Below are 17,291 nucleotides of genomic sequence, written 5' to 3'. Positions count from 1 at the left end.
ACACTGAAAAGATCCGACTCAGGAGACGATTCTTTGACGAATCCGGACATCACTAGAAGTCACATGACAGCGACGACAGAGTAAGCGAGCTGTACTTGTATCAAAGTACAAAGATTGTGTTATTTTAGTCTACATTGAGCTGGTACAGTGAGTAACACATTAAAACTGAGACTGGTCATTTTGTAATAGTTTTTCAACGTGCACGATCAAACTATCATTTTTTCTTTGCACCAAGATCAGGTAGGATATCACACAGCACTGCAAGAGACTGAAAGCGACAGTCTCTTATCTACACTGCCTTGCATGATATCTTATTTCTAGCGATAAATAGGATGTCTTAAGCAATACGTAATCTGACGATTGCTGAATATTGTTACATAATCGAAAAACCTGCTAAAGCTTGGGTTGGGCTGCTTTGATGTCTTTATCTTAAATAATTCTGCTTTCTGGTGCACCTGGGAAACTCGTACCTCCGAGTTGGGCACTCAAGTCAGAAACATAACAAGAGCCTAACAAACAAACAAACAAACAAACAAACAAACAAAGAAAATAATTATATTGTAAACAATAAACGAAGAAGATTCGTTAAAGTTGCTCCAAATTTAAATTTGACCCCTTAAAGCAGTGTATGTATATATATATATATTAATATTAGTGCTGGGCAAAGATTAATCGCATCCAAAATAAAAGTTTGTGTTTGCATAATATATGTGTGTGTACAGTACACACACATATATTATGCAAACACAAACTTTTATTTTTACACAGTGTACTGTGTATAATTATTTTGTATATATAAATACACACATATGCATGTATATATTTAAGATTTTTTTATTTATTTATATATAAATGATTTATATTTATATATAATATAAATTATGTATAAATACATATACAGTATATACATGCAAATATTTCTTAAATAAATACATGCATATGTGTGTATTTATATATACAAAATAATTATGCACAGTACACACACATATATTATGCAAACACAAACTTTTATTTTGGATGCGATTAATCTTTGCCCAGCACTAATATTAATATATATATATATGATTCCACTTGAAGGGCACACAACTTATCCTGTCATGCTGCATTTTTTCCATGTTTGTCCACTTCTCTCTTTCACTGCTGTATGTCCTTTCTTCTGTCCGTCTCTCTTTTCCTCTGTTTTAATAGATGAGAATTCTGGGTATCTCTCAGCTCAGTTTGAGGAGACTCAATGCCGTATTTTCTGCAGGCACCATCAGAGGCACCTCAAGCTCAGCCGCTATGAGACTCGTCCAGTTCTGCCACAAAGGCGGCGAGGGGAGCGTCAGAGTCGGGGTGGAGCAGGCAGAAGGTCAGGGGGTCATTGATCTGAAAGCTTTCGACCCCTCCATGCCTTCCACTATGAGAGAGTTTCTAGAAATGGGGCAAAAGGGAATGGACTGTGCTAAGAGGTATAAACTTCAGAAACTCAACAAAGAGAGCACAACATTTACAGTCACCTGCCACATAATAGAATGGTCATTTTGTCCGGATCTATTAATTTTTTTATTTTGAAATAACATTAAAAGTGCAATTTATACATACAATGCCTCCAATGCACCTCTTCTATGATTTTTAATACCTGAATTTATGTATTTTTTGGGGCATAAAAAAACTGAAAATAATATCATAGCCTCCCTAAAGGGATAGTTCACTCACCCTGAAGTCATCCTAGGTGTATAAGACATTCTTCTTTCAGACGAATACAATCAGAGTTATATTAAAAAATTCCTGGCTCTTCCAAGGTTGATAATGGGAGTGAATGGCTGTATATGGCATTATAAAATAATGGCCAAAATTTTTGCCACCCCTAGAATATTCCCATTAATATTTACCTTTTTTTTTTTTTTTGCACACCAGGGTGACTAGGAACATAAAATTGTCTAGCTATGACTTCTTGTTTCACAGGAGTTTAAATAGGAGGAAACACAAAGGCCAAATTCCCTGAATCATCCATCACAATGAGTAAAACCAAAGAATATAGTTCTGATTTGCAGCAAAAGATTGTTGAGCGTCACAAAATAGAAAGTGGCTGTAAGAAAATAGCTAAAGAATTGAAAATCCCCATTTTGACCATCAGGGCAATAATTAAGAAGTTCCAATGAACGAAAGATGTTACGAATCTGCCAGGAAGAGGACGTGTGTCTATATTATCTTAATTGTGTTTATGAAGACTAAAGGCATACACACATTATTAACATGATTTGTTAATTATTAAGGCATTCAAGAGCTGATATGTATGTGGAGCGTGTTATGTTATGGAAGACATCTTTATTTTACCGTGTCTCTCTCAGGGCTTTGTCCAGCGGTCAGCATGTGGTGTCGCGGTCAGATATCAGGCTTCTATCCCCCGTGACCGGCCCAGAGAAGGTGGTGTGTGTTGGTATGAATTATAAGGACCACTGCCTAGAGCAAAACGCCCCGATTCCTAAAGAGCCCATCATATTCAGCAAGTTCCCCTCCACCATCACTGGCCCTTATGATGACATCATTCTACCGGAGGAGAGTCAGGTGAGCTCAGGATTATAATACAATTTCAAACAAACACGTGGTGTCACTTTAACCCAACAATTAAGACTGACTCTCGTAATGTCAGCAAATGCAGTTTTATAGTTTGCCGTAGATTTTGTACATGTAGAATAATACTAGTGTTTTTACTCTGGTGTGCGAGAATGAAATCCATAGTTTCACATTGTGGCGACTCATTCACAGGAAGTGGACTGGGAGGTGGAACTTGCCTTTGTGATTGGACGAAAAGGGAAGCATATTAAGGTAGTAAAAGAGTCATTTATATCTCCATGTGTTGACATATCTAAAATTTAAAATGTTCTGCTAATTGATTGATCAGATATACTATATTAAAGGGGTGGTTGATTATGATTTCACTTTTTTAACTTTAGTTAGTGTGTAATGTTGCTGTTTGAGCATACACAACATGTATACAACAAAGTTACAACGCTGAAAGTTCAAAGCAAAGGGAGATATTTTCTTTTAAAGAAATGGCTTTTTAAGGACTACAACAAACGGCTGGTAGGGACTACACGAGCTTCCTCCCGGGTTAGTGACATCACCAACCGCAAAAAGTTTTTGAAATTTTCAGTGCATGTCTGTGTGAGTGCAAGCTGTAGAAGCTCCGCCCCCTGTGCCAGGAGCAGCAGCTCATTTGCATTTAAAGGGACAGACACAAAAACGGTGCGTTTTTGCTCACCCTCAAAAAGTCACAATTTTAACATGCTATATAAAAATATCTGTGGGGTATTTTGAGTTAAAACTTCACATACACACTCTGGGGACATCAAAGACTTATTTTACATATTGTGAAAAGGGCATTACACCACCCTTTAAACATTACAGGTATAATTTCAGCAGCTCAAGTGGGACACAATCTCATTTCATTTTTGACAAATGCTAAATGTGAACAGTCAAAATATGCAATATAACATTTAATGCAATATAACAGATGCAATATAACATTTAACCCTATAAAATCGACTATATCATAATTGATACACAAATTACTAAGGCCTCTAATTTTCAACATAAAAAAACTTTGCTGATTTATAGTTCATATTTTTAGCAAGGCAAAGGCTTTTTAGAATCATTCTAAAAGGTTGTAGGACATGTGTATTTTAGCTGTTAAAAGCTGGAAAACAGATTTTTATCAAATAAATGTAAGAATGTTTTGATATTGTTAGTAATATTTCAAAATGAACACTTCCTGGACTGAAGTAACTTTTTATTAGATTAATCCAAGCATATTTTTTTGTTGTTGAAAAATCGTGTTAAAATGTGAGTATCATATACGATACATCAGGCTTTTGAGGAATGTTCATTTTTGTACATCTCTTAATCATCATAGTCTTTTCCCCTTCAATAAAAACGACATAAAACTAAGCATTTTAATATCATCTTTATAAGACATTATTGGGAGATATAGAGTGACAACTAATATTATATGCATTTTATGTAGTCTGCAATATGGTTATAAAGATCTCATTGATTTACATTACAAGCGCTTAGAATTTCACTGTAGTTTTTGGCAATATAAATAACATTGGTTTCAAATTGCACATTTTTGCTCAGTTTGGTCCTCTGTATTAAATTCAGAGATGTTTTTTTCTTTCTCATTGAGTATGAGCTCCATATTCTCCTATATACTAGCCTGGTCAAAAGAAAAAGAAACACAAAACACATTTGCAAACTTTTTTTTTATTTTGTCTTTTATTAAATATCCTAGATATTTTTATTAGTTTTCATATATATATATTTTTTTTTACCTATTATTTCATACAGTATGCCAGGCTTACATGATTAAGTGTACCTCCTAGCAGCAGGACAATCTTATGCCATTCCTGTTGGAATTTCAACAAATGTCCCAACCTAACTGATGTCCAATAAATGTGTCTCTGTCTCAGGAAGAGGAGGCTCTTTCCTATGTTGCAGGTTTCACTGTAGCGAATGATGTGAGTGCTCGTGATTGGCAGATGAAGCGCAATGGAAAGCAGTGGCTGCTGGGAAAAACATTTGACACGTTTTGTCCACTCGGGCCAGCGCTGGTTACCACTGCAGCACTGAAAGGTACTTGAATATATGAAAACAGTAGGACATACGTTATATTTGGGAGTTAATACTAGTGACATTGGTTCTGATATTAATCCTGCTTGTTCAAACAGATGTTCATAAGCTGGGTATCCGTTGCCTGGTGAATGGGGCCGCAGTTCAGGACAGTAACACCAGTCAGTTGATCTTTCACACCGAGAAGCTGGTGGCTTGGGTCTCACAGTAAGAAAACTCACTCTGGTTTTAAATGTTTAATATAATATTCATTATAAAAGTCGTCATGCTCTCCAAGGTTGCATTTATTTGATCAAAAATACAGTAAAAATATTGTGAAATATTTTAATTTAAAATGTTATTTATTCCTGTGATGAAGTCTTCAGTGTCACATGATCCTTCAGAAATCATTCTAATAGGCTGATTTGATGCTCAAGAAACATTTCTTATTATTATCAGTTGAAAACAGTTGTGCTGCTTAATATTTTTGTGGAAACTGTGATTTTTTTTAATTTTTTTTTCTGGATTCTTTGATGAATAGAAAGTTCAAAAGAACAGCATTTATTTGAAATAGAAAACTTTTGTAACATTATAAATGTCTTTAATGTCACTTTTGATCAATTTAATGCATCCTTGCGGAATAAAAGTACAATTTCTTTTAAAAAACAACTAATAATACAGCTGTTTGTTCATGTTACTTCACAGTGCATTAACTAATGTTAACAAATGCAACTTTTGATTTTAATGTATTAGTAAGTGTTGAAATTAAATGAACAGATTAATAAATGCTGGTAAAGTGCAGTTCAATATTAGTTCGTTAACTAATGAAACCTGTAAAGTGTTATCATAATTTATTGTGTATAATAATGTTTTATGGGATATTCTGGTTTACATTTGATCTTTTTGTTGCTGAGCAGTTATTTAAATGTATTTTTATTAATGTAAGTACAGTACATAATCAGTAATGCTGCAAATGTTATTTTTAATGTATTAAATTATTTAATATTCAATACCCACCCCAAAAACAACAACGTTGCAACATTTGAGAGTTTTTATAAATTTGCTTCTCAACTTGTAATTGTTTTTTTTGCAGGTTTGTGACTCTTTGTCCTGGCGATGTGTTTTTGACGGGAACGCCTCCAGGTGTGGGGGTGTTCAGAAATCCACCTGTGTTTCTAAAGGTGAGGAAAATCAATGTATATTTCAACATTGCTGGGTTAGCGTCACAACTCACAATCACTGCACCTGGCGGGCTGTTAACACCCGTTTACAGCCTTTCCTGAAACCTTTGTTTTGCCGCACAGATAAAGTCGAAACTCAAAACCTCTGATTCCCTTCTGTTCAAACGGTCAGAACAGTGTGACTGACGCTGACACAATGAGAACAGTTGAAACACAGATCAACACAAGACCAGCTGTAATGGCCTTATTGACGTTGACGCAATGCCAGTTTTCACACAAAACCAAAGTTCAAAAACGAAAGAGGCACATTTAACAGGCCCTGGCTTCAGTGTTTAGGCTTTCTAATGGCCATTGATTGGGCTGACACCAATTAAAGCTGATTTACAGAGGGAATCGCGAGGCCAAACAAAACGCTGCAAAGATAGGCTACAATTACTGACTTATTGTTCTACATCTACTTCAGCTGTTCTTCCTGGTTCTCCTAGTTGTCCGTAGTTGAATCACACTCTTTATCAAGAAAAATTGTACTTGAAGATCTAATCTTTATATCATCTAATCGCATTTTATAGGTGTGGACAATTCAATGAAATATAATGAAACTAAAATAAGAAAACACAGTCAGTTGAAACACATTGTTTTATTCTCAATATGTAACATCAGAAAAAAAATGGCAGGAGTAATTCAGACTAATTTGTTTAAAAAGGAAATAAAATAGAAGGTAACTCTTTACAACAAAGGTTTCTTTTGTTAACATTAGCTAATTTGTTGACTCTTTCTTTTGCAAATTTCGATAATTTCTATCAAATAGTAAATTAAGATTTTATATAGTTGTTACTGTGATGCAAGTAGTTGAATTGTAGATTGTATTATTAAAGGTGTAACTACTATCTAACTTTTGGCCTCTAGCAGTAAAAAAATAGTTCTGTGGAAGAATATTGTTTTGTTTGTGCTTCGCCTCTGCGTGGATGAATATGGTTCAAGGTACACACGTATATAGGGTATAAATTATTATTTTTTGCTCACAAACAGTGATACCCTGGATGTTTGCCACTTGAAATAACCCAAATTTTTAATTCGTCGTGATGACAAACTTTAAACTTCACGCTACTGACAACCAGAGCGGCCGGTCTAATTTCCAATTTCCCACAAAATCCGTCCTGACAGCTCTAAAATAAAAATAATTATTATAGGTTTATCAGCGTGTATTTGGGTAGAGACATGGTTTGTAAGATGGATTTTCTTTGAACCCTCTCATTACTTAAAAAAAATAAAAATAAAAAAACTTTAATAATAATAGTCATCGCAGCAACACATCAAACCATCAGAACAGCAGCTGCTGCAACTCTTCCTTCGAAAACCAACCAGAATAAAAAAAAAATCTTAATCTTTCATCCATACAAACACTGTTTATTGAGCGTGCAGCATGCCGTGCCCAAGAGAAAAGCAGCCGCCACGCCACACATCATTTACACCAAATGAGCTGCTTGAGAAAATAACTAACATTAATCCTGTGTGATTAGAAATGCAATTTACACAACAGAAAAGTGTTAGTTCCCTTTGAAAACTTTTGCATTTATCTGGTACACTGGGGGTTTACAAGCACCACTGGGTAAAAGCACATCATTAGATTGTCTGTTAACAGAAACAAAAATTATTATATATTTTAATGTATAACATGTATATTAAATCTGTGTCCCAGAAGATGTAGTTTTTTTTTTGAATAAAGCAGCCAATTTCCTATGAATTAAGTCCTCAAGTGTATAAAATGTATAATCCGTTTCCTAAGGCAGTAGATATTATTTTAAAATATTTCTTTATATCATTATATTATTGTTGTATTTATTGAAGGTCGGTATATTGTAATGAAGTAACTTTAATGATCTGTTTCAGAGGGGAGATGTTGTGGAGTGTCAGATTGATGAGATTGGATCGATACGGAACACAGTCTTGTAACAGGAAGTTCTGCAACATAGATGCAAGTGCCAATACGGAATCTAATTATTTCATATTGTCAATGTAAAAAAATTTGATAAAAAAAAAAAAAGTTTTTAGCTGAAGTAAATCAAATAAGCATTATGCTCTGGGCCACTTCTTAAATAAAAAAGTTTTTAGAATGCAGCATTTTATTCTTATCAACGCCGAATCTGGTACACATGTATTTTTCATAAAGAATTGAATTCCATGTGAATGTCAAACTGGGGTTTTCATGAAGAGGATACAGAACAGATCATTTCCAGTAGAGGGCATTACTGACCCGTGTACGTTAGCATTCTTGTCCATCTATTCTCAGCTTGAGATAGATAGGCTTGGTTCCCAGATACAATTTTGTTTGTGTGTGTGTGTGTTGAATTATACTGTCATTCAAACTAAGATGACTTTTAAATATGCAGGGTTCTTATTGAAAACCTTTAAAATTAATAAACACCATAAAAAAAGGCTTTATTGATTTTTTTGTTGTTGCTATTTTGCTAGTAATGATCAGCTTTCTCTTTATGATTGCTAAATACTAGTGATGATTCTTGAACGAATCAATCTTTAAAGCTGGAAACCAGTCGAGCCGGTTCACAGAATCGAACTATGGTTCTGGTTTGATGACGCAGATGCACATCTACAGTAGCCGGCACGCTCCTTGTGCAGCACTGAATGAACCAATGAACGTGTCCATATGGGTTATTGAACCAAAGGACCGGTTCGAAATGAGCGAATCAAAAAGAACCAAACGAGCTGGTTCTGTCAGTTTTCCTAGTGTTATCATCTGAAAGCTTTGACAGTAGAACCAGCACATTTGGTTCTTTTTGAGTTGGAAATGACTGAAAAAGCTGACTTTCAACTCTGCCTGTAGGTTTGATTCATTCATTTCAACGCAGTTCTCTGGTTCAATAACCCATCTGGATATGTTTATTGGCTCATTAGGTGCTGTTCACTCCTATTACTCATGAATGGGAGAAACTGCAATGCGTAATATGGCGAAGTACTTTATTCTAAATAAAAAAACTTCAGCTTCATTCAAGTTTCATTCGGACTTTAAAACATTTTAATAAATGTAGGAAGGAAAGTGGGATCAAGTAGGGGACAGTGTTAATCATGTGAATCCCTGAGAGCAGTGGCCAGCTGTTATTTCTCAACCCATCTTATTTCTTGTTAATTACCCAATTCTTCTGCCGTCTCCAGCTTTCCCGCTCATGTGTTATTGATAGCCGAGTGTCCGCGGGTCGATTGTCTGGATGTCTCTAGAGAGCTTGTTCAGCACTTCTGCACTACGAGCAGCAGCCGTCCGTTAAGTCTTTTTGTTTCAGACGAACATGTTCAGGGCCACACACTCGTTTGTTGCTCAGTATTAAGATACACAAGAATGATGTTCCTGGGTTAATGCACATTTAGAATGGTTCTCGTGTTGCATGGACGGGTGTTTATATATGAGATTGTCAAGTGATTGGTATATATAGAGCCAAAGTCATTTCCAGTGAGTGATAGTGCAGCGAGCCCTCAACACTGCCTGTGCTTCTGTAGCATCCATCATGATTATTACCCGTCATTTAGTGAAAACCTGAAACTCGACAAGACCAGGATGTTTTCAAAAGATATTAGCTGTCTTTTGAATACAGAACATCTTGCAGGGGTGATCAAATGACAACGTTCTCTTTAATCTGACATAATAATGAAAGCAGAGGCAAATTATCTAAAAATATCAAACAATTTCTCTATAATTTGGCAGTTTTGATGGCTGGTTTGACTCGACTCATTTCCTCTCACCAATTACCTAAAATTTCACTAGAGCCTGTGATGTTGAACACAGCAGGTGGGGTAATAAGGAAAGGAAAGAATGTGATTTTGGTATTGTTTTTTTTAGTTTTTTTAAAGCTAATAAAAACAACTTATGAACATGACTGAAAACTTGAACACTTCCCTCTCAGAACATTTAGAATATTTCTGTAATTTCATATGTTCATCATCATATCATATATAACATCATATATGAGATGTAGATTTAAAGTATTGGTATGGGTTTTTATTTATTTATTAATAAGTGTACATCAATTCTTAATATATTAGTGTACAAGTATCAATCTAGATTTTTTTACATACATTTTTAGATGGTTTTGGGTGTTTATAGTAGTGTATTGTTGTTTTATTTATAGATATTGAAATAATTATCACTTTGATTTGCAGTAAATAAGATGTATATTCTAATGATGACATTTTCACATGACAGGTTAGAGCAGGACATGTTTTGGTCCCATGTTTCAAGATTCAGTGGAATAGTTCTTAATGGTATTCAGTGTTTGTTCTAAAGGAAGCAGAATATGCATAGGAAGGAAATGTATGTGATAATTAATCTTAATGTTTTAGGTAATGTCATAAAGATAATGCAGAATGTTTGTGCATATGAACATTTATGTAGTATATAGTGCTGTGTGGAAAAACTATAAATCAAACCATGACAGAAACACTACAAACTGGGTAAATTGTTAGAAACTTGTGTACTGAACAGAGCCCTATATATATGTTCATTATAAGTAAACACAAGACTCATAAATAAAACAATTCAATGAAGGAAAAAAAAAAACATCTTGCAATTTATCTGCTCTTTATAAACAGAGAACAGTATTTAACCATCTGAATGGTGATTATCTAACCAATAACTAAACCAAATCTGGGCTCTCAACAACAATGAACACAAAAAGCAACCTCAGCATCACATATTGCCTAACACACTTGATTTCTGCAGTATATGTATGTATAAACACGCAAAAAAAAAACATGCATAATTAATTATTTAAACAACCCTGAAGAACTGAATAGTAAATTCAGAAGCACCAACTGTTATCATTCCCAGCTGAGACTGACTTCTCTGAGTCTTTTACTTTTCTCTTTTAGTAATGAACTGTTTGAAAAACTGCAAGAGTTTCTCTTTGTAAGTGCACTGAGAGAAGAGAGGACTGACGTCTAGATACACATCTTCTCTCTGTCTGTCCTCAGTCAACACCTGAAGTGCAGGAACAGAGAAACGGTGTTCAGTCAGGACAGGCCAAATTAACTGTCCTTTATTACAACACCTGCTACAGTTTGTTACACTTTACTTTTCTCAGTTTATCTGGCCTTGGGCTTTTATTTACAGCTTCTGTAGTTGTGTGTGTGGGGGTATATACAGTAAATCAGGATGAATAGAATCACTTACCCCAAGATCAATGAACGTACGAAGCGCCATTCCGACCAAGTCAATAGATGAGCTCTCTACAGAAGATTCACACAAACACATCAAATATGCAGCGCTGGAGCATCAAATGACACAAAGACTTTGGTCTTGAGGCATTATTTAATAATGCTGGAACACAATTTGATCAGCAGAAACTCTCATAAAACATCAAGGCTCTAGTCTTCAGCAGAGTTAGATTACCCAGTTACACAGAGCAGTGATTCACAAGTCTGTTAAAGACAGCGGGATTAATAATACATTAAAGAAGCTGAAGTGAAGCTGTCAGCATCTATGTAGACTGGAACGGTTGAAGCCACTTCATTTATTCTCTATCGGTGCTCCTGAAGAGGAGAGATGCTTAAATCCTCTTTGACAACAGAAATGCTAACGCCAGTTGTTTACATGCACTGATTTTCGTCAATTGGAATTAAAGGTAGGATTTTTCTAAAAAACTTTTTGTCAAATTTGTTTAAACTGTCTTTATATACCAATACATAATTAAAATGTAAGTGCTCTGAAAAAGAGAGTATAAAAATCGAGTGACTGTAGACCTTTTAATCTGCAATAAACGCAGATCATTATTTCCATTCGGGACGAAACAATTGATTGGTTTGGGCGACTGTCACTCTCTCTCGCAACCATGGCTACCACCACTGTTGCTACAAGATCTGCCCATATGCGCGCACCCGTTTGATTTGAGGAGTGCAAGTGAGGCGCGGAACCTACGGAGAGTAAAATTATGGCAGAGAAAGAGCATTCAAAATTCAAAGCACCTGCATATGCATTCAGCGAAGGCAAACAAAGCAAAAACTACTTCCTCGGACCCTGGTTGCCCGCACTCTTGAACGACCTCCTCTGCTTCGCCCTCGACCCCGGACCTGTCCTCGAACCGACGATGCGGTACTTGTCTCCGGAGTGTAACGTTAGTCCTCATCAGAATCAACAATGTTTTCATCATGGAAACTCTTACATGCAAAACACCGTATATGTTATGAATCTTACACGAAATTCACCTTCATCACAGTGTAACTGATGGTAATGGAAAAACGTGTATCAATGCAACCTGTTTTTAGTTTTGCCTTATAAATATAGCTCGTTACCTATAAATATAGCTCGTTACCGAATCAAACTAAATATATTTTAAACTTTACCAGTATCGATATGCTAGCTTGATAGTGAGTACTAAAAGCCATCTTATTTGTTTATATTTATAGTGATAAAGTTAGGTATTTTATTACATGTGATTCTGACATGATGTCACTGCATGCACTGCGCTCCTTCCTCTCCACTCGTCTCAGGTAAATAAATAAGTAAGTAAATAAATGCGTCTTCCAGCTGAGCCTGAGCGTTTGGCGTCGCGCGTTCATGTGTTTTGGGGGCGTGGCTTTGGAAGGAGCTCAGAAGGGAGGGTTGGAGTGAATGGAAATAATTAGCTGTGTTTACAACAGTCGTGAGAGATCTACAGACACTCAATTTTTATACTCTCTTTTTCAGAGTACTTGCATTTTAATTATGTATTGGTATATAAAGACAGTTTAAACAAATTTGGAATGTTTTTTTTTATTTTTAATCCTACCTACCCTGCCTTTAATCTTATCCAATTTTTAGATTCCGGATGTTGTTAATATGAACCATAAACTTTGTAATCCAAATCGCGATTGTGTCACCGGAGCTACCGTGAGTATAACTGTCTTTTGATGACATCAAATGTTCACTTTGCTTAGTTCGTTTGGTTCAAAAAGATACAGAATCTCAAAGCACAGGGATACGTTCACAACCTGATTGGTCGGCCTTTATGCCACATTGCCTATTTAGAAACGGAACTTACCGAACGTCCAAAACAGATCATCTAGTCTGACAGATCCTGTCAGGATTTTGCCTGATCTGTTTTTATTTGCTATGCATTATGCAATGATTAAAGGGTAACTAAACCCTAAACCAACTTTTTTTAGTTAATGATCTGTAAGAATGGGGCTTTATTAGTGCTGTTCATTGATTCAAGTATTTTTTTTGACATTTGTGTTTAAAGTGTTTTAATTTTACAAAATATGGTGTAAAAACGTCTGAGTGCTGCCCTCCTCAGGTTGAACAGTGGCTACTGCAGTTGAATTTTCCTATTGGAAGTTGTGGTACCCTCTGACATCAGAGAGTACCAGCTAACCACGCCCTTGCCTACAGAGAGATATGTCACAGATGCACGCCCCCTCTCCACTGGGCTCTGCCTACTTTTCAAGCATTTTTCAAATATTGCCAGTGGGTGGAGTCAGGCTCTGACCAGGGGTTTAGTTACCCTTTAATCAGTCGAATTTAAAATGAATGTATAAATTAACATTTAGGGCCCTATTTTAGCAATCTAAGCGCATGGTCTAAAGCGCACAGCGCAAGTGCACTTAGGGTGTGTCCGAATGCACTTTTGCTTTTTTAATGACGGGTTGTACCTATTCTCTTAAAGAGTAATGGGTGTGTTTTGGGCATAACATGGATTAAACCAATCAGAGTCTCATCTCCCATTGCCTTTTTAAAGCCAGTTGCGCTTGCGCCAAGGCGGATTGCTATTTACATGACGGAATCTGCAAGCGGAAAGACTGAATGCTTCTACAGAGAGGAAGCGGATCTGCTTGTGCGCGAGGTTAAAGTGCGCAAGCAGACCATCTACGGGACAAGCCTGATTCCACCATATCTTTGTGTACACAATAATAATAATAATAATAATCTTTTACATTGTAATCCTTTTATTTTTAATATTTAGCATATTTGTTTGCTGCTGCGCGTCCCTGTGTGTGTAATAAGCAGTGTGCGCGTTTTGGACCCGCCTATAGGCACATATTTCTGATATGCCCTTTAAATAACAAAAAAAATATTGCGCCATTGACTTTAGGTCAGGTTTCAGTTGGTCAATGGTGCAGTCTATTTCTGTAGCCTCAAAATAGCAACGCGCCATCAATGCGCCTGAAAACACCTCGTTGTCAGACTAGCACGCCTATGGGCGAACAAATAGGCGCAAATGCATTTGCTATTTAAACAACATGGCACAGGACGTGAAAATGATAACTGCGTCGGGCTGAAACTAGCAGAAAACACTTGCGTGAAGCCTGGCACAGGCGTGACGCCTGGCACCGCATTGCGCCGGGTGTATGATAGGGACCTTAATTTTTTTTAGATTTGTTTTGAAATTACCGTCAATATGCATTTAAGTATATTTATTTAAACAATTAATGCATTTTGACCTTCTTTGACAGGCTTTCCCTCAGAATCAGACTACACTTGTAGTGCTACATGGTTTTTATTCATACTTATCTGAGGTGCATTAGGACAATTAATGTCACATGCATTTTTAACAACCTCAAAATGTGTTTGAAAAAACATTTAAGACCATGTTTACACTTGTATGTAGTGCTGACCACTTGTTATTGGATGACCACGTGGAAACATCTAATCCTTTGAAATGAAAAGCATGTTTTTGTTTTTTACCATAGTGCGCTTTGTCCAGCTGAGCTCGGTTCTTCAAGTGTGTGTGTAGTTGACTCAAACAGTCCGTCTCTAAAATAAACAGTTTTTAGGTTATAAACACTCATCTGTTCACACTCAGTGTGAATAGTGACAGAGATGCTGCCAAAGAACACTTACTCATCACAAATGGCAACAGCATTGTGTGGACAGAGGTCAGAGTTTGTGTGTGTGTACTAACCTGTGATGGGTGTGGGGAGGTAATGAAGGCTTTCTAGCGCCCAGCAGAGAGCTCTCAGCTGGACACTCAGTAAACTACAGAGAAAGAACAGCAGCTCTGGGCACTGAGAAGGCTGACTCAACTAGAAAGCAGAGAGAGAGAAGACAGCAGAAGGGTAGAGGACAGTGAGAAAACATGCAAAGGTTACTATTAATTAGGAAACAGATGTTGTTTGGGCAGTAAAGACTTTTACATGGTTACCAAAAAATTTTATTTCCAATAAATCAGTTTCCCCCCCTCACAGCACAACTGTTTTCAAAATTGATAATAATAAATAAAATAAAATCTTGAGCAACAAATCAGCATATTAGAATGATTTCTGAAGGATCATGTGACACTGAAGATTGGAGTAATGAAGCTGAAAATTCAGCTTGGCATCAAAGGAATAAATTATTTTAAAATATACTCAAATAGAAAATTACTTTAAAAGCGAATCATATTTCATAATAGTACTGTTTTTACTGTATTTTTGATCTTGGTGAGGATCTTTAAAAAAAAAAAAAAAAAAAAAAACATTCTTACCAACCCCAAACTTCTGAATGCTGTTTTTGTTCATATTTATGTATTGTGAATGCATATAAAGGCTCATTTTCAATTATTGCATACATGGGTTTTTCGAAATGCAATAAAATGACAAATTATAAATATTTTTTAAATAGAAATCCATGCATGATACCATGTTGTCATGCTTGGATTTCTATAAAATAAAATAAAATAAAATAAAAGGAACACTTAATTATGATTATATTGTAAGCTCTTAATATGTATCATTTTAAAGTATGCATAATATGTATTTATTTATTGAACTTATATACACACACACACACACACACCCACCAGCCACTTTAGGAGCACCTGTTCAACTGCTCGTTAAAGCAAATATCTAATCAGCCAATCACATGGCAGCAACTCGATGCATTTAGGCATGTACACGATCAAGATGATCTGCGGAAGTTCAAACTGAGCATCAGAATGAGGAGAAAAAGTGACTTTGAATGTAGTATAGTTATTAGTGCCAGATGGGCTGGTCAGAGTATTTCAGAAACTGCTGATCTACTGGGATTTTCATGAAACAATATGAAAGCGTGGATCCATATCCTGTCTCGTGTCAACGGTTCAGGCTGCTAGTGGTGTAATGGTGTGAGGGATATTTTCTTGGCACATATTGGGCATCTATTGTTGCTGACCACGTCCATCCCTTTATAACCACAGTGTATCATCTTCTGATGGCTACTTCCAGCAGGATAACATGCCATCTCGCAAAGATCAAATCATCTCAAACTGGTTTCTTGAACATTACAATGAGTTCTCTACACTAAAAAAACAGATCTAAATCCAGTAGTGCACCTTTGGGATGCGCTGGAATGGGAGATTCACATCATGGATATGCAGAAACTGTGTGATGCTATCATGTCAATATGGACAAAAATCTCTGAGGAATGTTTCCAGCACCTTGTTGAATCAGTCACAAAGGTTTAAGGCAGTTCTGAAGGCAAAAGGGGGTCCAACACGGTACTAGCAAGGTGTACCTAATAAAGTGGCCAGTGAGAGTGTATATAAATATATAATATAATTAAAACATTTAAAATCCAAGTAAGTGTTCCTTAAAAAAAATAAAAAACAAGTAGTCTCTCAGTTGTAGCTAGAGTGTCCCTCATTTAATGTAAGTATGTGGGATTGTCTGTTTTATTGTCTACCAGAGGAAAACCAATAGTCTGATTACAGAAGGCGGACACATGATTTGAGGTATCATTCATGCCCAGTTATAGGATGAATTCAACACTAACGACAAGGGAAGTGTGAGCGATAGTATTAATGATACTTGTTTACTTGGCGTTTGGTAATGGTGAAGCTAGCAAACACCACTTAAATAATCGTACAAAAGCTTTAACATGTAAACGGAAATGACCCCAAAATATCAATAAGGATAAGCTAAAACCCGAGGAAAGCCTAAACCTGTGTCCGAAATGTTTGGTTGAGGTTCTGATTCAACAGGCGCCACCAATCCACAGCAGTTTATGCCATTGACACTCCCTTCCAGTTCTCTTTCTGCTGGATTCATCGCAGATACCAAGAAACAGCAATTTGCAGACAGAAGCACACTTCAAGGGCAGCAGAGTTGTCTGTCTAAAGCCTGGAACACACCAAGCCGACGGTCGGCCGTCGGGCAGTTTCCGTGCGTCGGCCGACTAAATCTTCTCAGTGTGTTCCGCACCGTCGGCTGAAATTGGTCCTCGTCGGCTTTATAACGGCCGATTCGACATGTTGAATCGGCGTCGGGCCATCGGTGAAAGAGGGAACTCTGATTGGCTGTTCAGCTTAGTGACCGAGTCAGTGCACGAGAATAATAGCAAAATAGCGAGCAAAGTCAAAATGGTACAGATAGAAGGCTGTTCTAATGATATGTCATCTTATCTGAGTGTTCCTTGGCGAATATTTCAATATTAACACGAGAGGAGTGGAATAAAGACAGTGTTTAGCAGGATTGATATTCAAAACGGTAAGCACGCACTGCTTTGTTTACGGTTTGTGTAACTGCAGCCGGCAGCGCCGGTTTCCCTTTTTGAATGACGAATATAGACGAATATATCTG

General features: G+C 36.5%; 2 protein-coding genes across 4 annotated transcripts in view; one reads left to right on the top strand and one right to left on the bottom strand.

Moving 5' to 3' along the window:
• Window positions 1–7: 7 nt before the first annotated feature.
• fahd2a (fumarylacetoacetate hydrolase domain containing 2A) lies at window positions 8–9,619 on the top strand. Of its 3 annotated transcripts, none has more exons than XM_082188450.1 (8): window positions 8–80; window positions 1,250–1,451; window positions 2,334–2,550; window positions 2,752–2,811; window positions 4,455–4,617; window positions 4,713–4,821; window positions 5,687–5,774; window positions 7,665–9,619. In XM_082188450.1, exons 2-8 carry the CDS (start codon window positions 1,282–1,284, stop codon window positions 7,725–7,727), a joined length of 870 nt encoding a protein of 289 aa, XP_082044576.1. In that variant the 5' UTR covers window positions 8–80; window positions 1,250–1,281; the 3' UTR covers window positions 7,728–9,619. The 3 variants fall into 3 exon arrangements, with proteins under 3 accessions (XP_082044576.1, XP_082044575.1, XP_082044574.1); XM_082188449.1 differs by having other exon boundaries at window positions 51–240; XM_082188448.1 differs by having other exon boundaries at window positions 51–240; window positions 1,189–1,451.
• A 109-nt stretch (window positions 9,620–9,728) lies between these two features.
• gpat2 (glycerol-3-phosphate acyltransferase 2, mitochondrial) overlaps window positions 9,729–17,291 on the bottom strand; it is a 46,662-nt gene continuing 39,099 nt past the window's right edge. Inside the window, exons 18-21 of the mRNA XM_082188416.1 lie at window positions 14,660–14,780; window positions 14,443–14,511; window positions 10,954–11,009; window positions 9,729–10,761 (exon numbers count right to left, since the gene is read on the bottom strand). Of these exons, the coding sequence (XP_082044542.1) occupies window positions 10,636–10,761; window positions 10,954–11,009; window positions 14,443–14,511; window positions 14,660–14,780 (372 nt within the window). The 3' untranslated portion in view covers window positions 9,729–10,635. The remainder of the gene's footprint in view (window positions 10,762–10,953; window positions 11,010–14,442; window positions 14,512–14,659; window positions 14,781–17,291) is intronic.

The sequence above is a fragment of the Leuciscus leuciscus genome (genome assembly GCF_965113295.1).
Source record: "Leuciscus leuciscus genome assembly, chromosome: 13".
Lineage (NCBI taxonomy): Eukaryota > Metazoa > Chordata > Actinopteri > Cypriniformes > Leuciscidae > Leuciscus > Leuciscus leuciscus.
This window is presented reverse-complemented; position numbering and strand designations above follow the sequence as displayed.

Excerpts from the sequence above, each read along its gene's own strand:
- fahd2a (XM_082188448.1), top strand. The coding sequence starts at position 1,189 with ATGAGAATTCTGGGTATCTCTCAGCTCAGTTTGAGGAGACTCAATGCC. Across the intron at positions 2,812-4,454 it reads GAAAAGGGAAGCATATTAAG|GAAGAGGAGGCTCTTTCCTA; the intron begins GTAGTAAAAGAG and ends TCTCTGTCTCAG. Across the intron at positions 4,822-5,686 it reads CTGGTGGCTTGGGTCTCACA|GTTTGTGACTCTTTGTCCTG; the intron begins GTAAGAAAACTC and ends TTTTTTTTGCAG.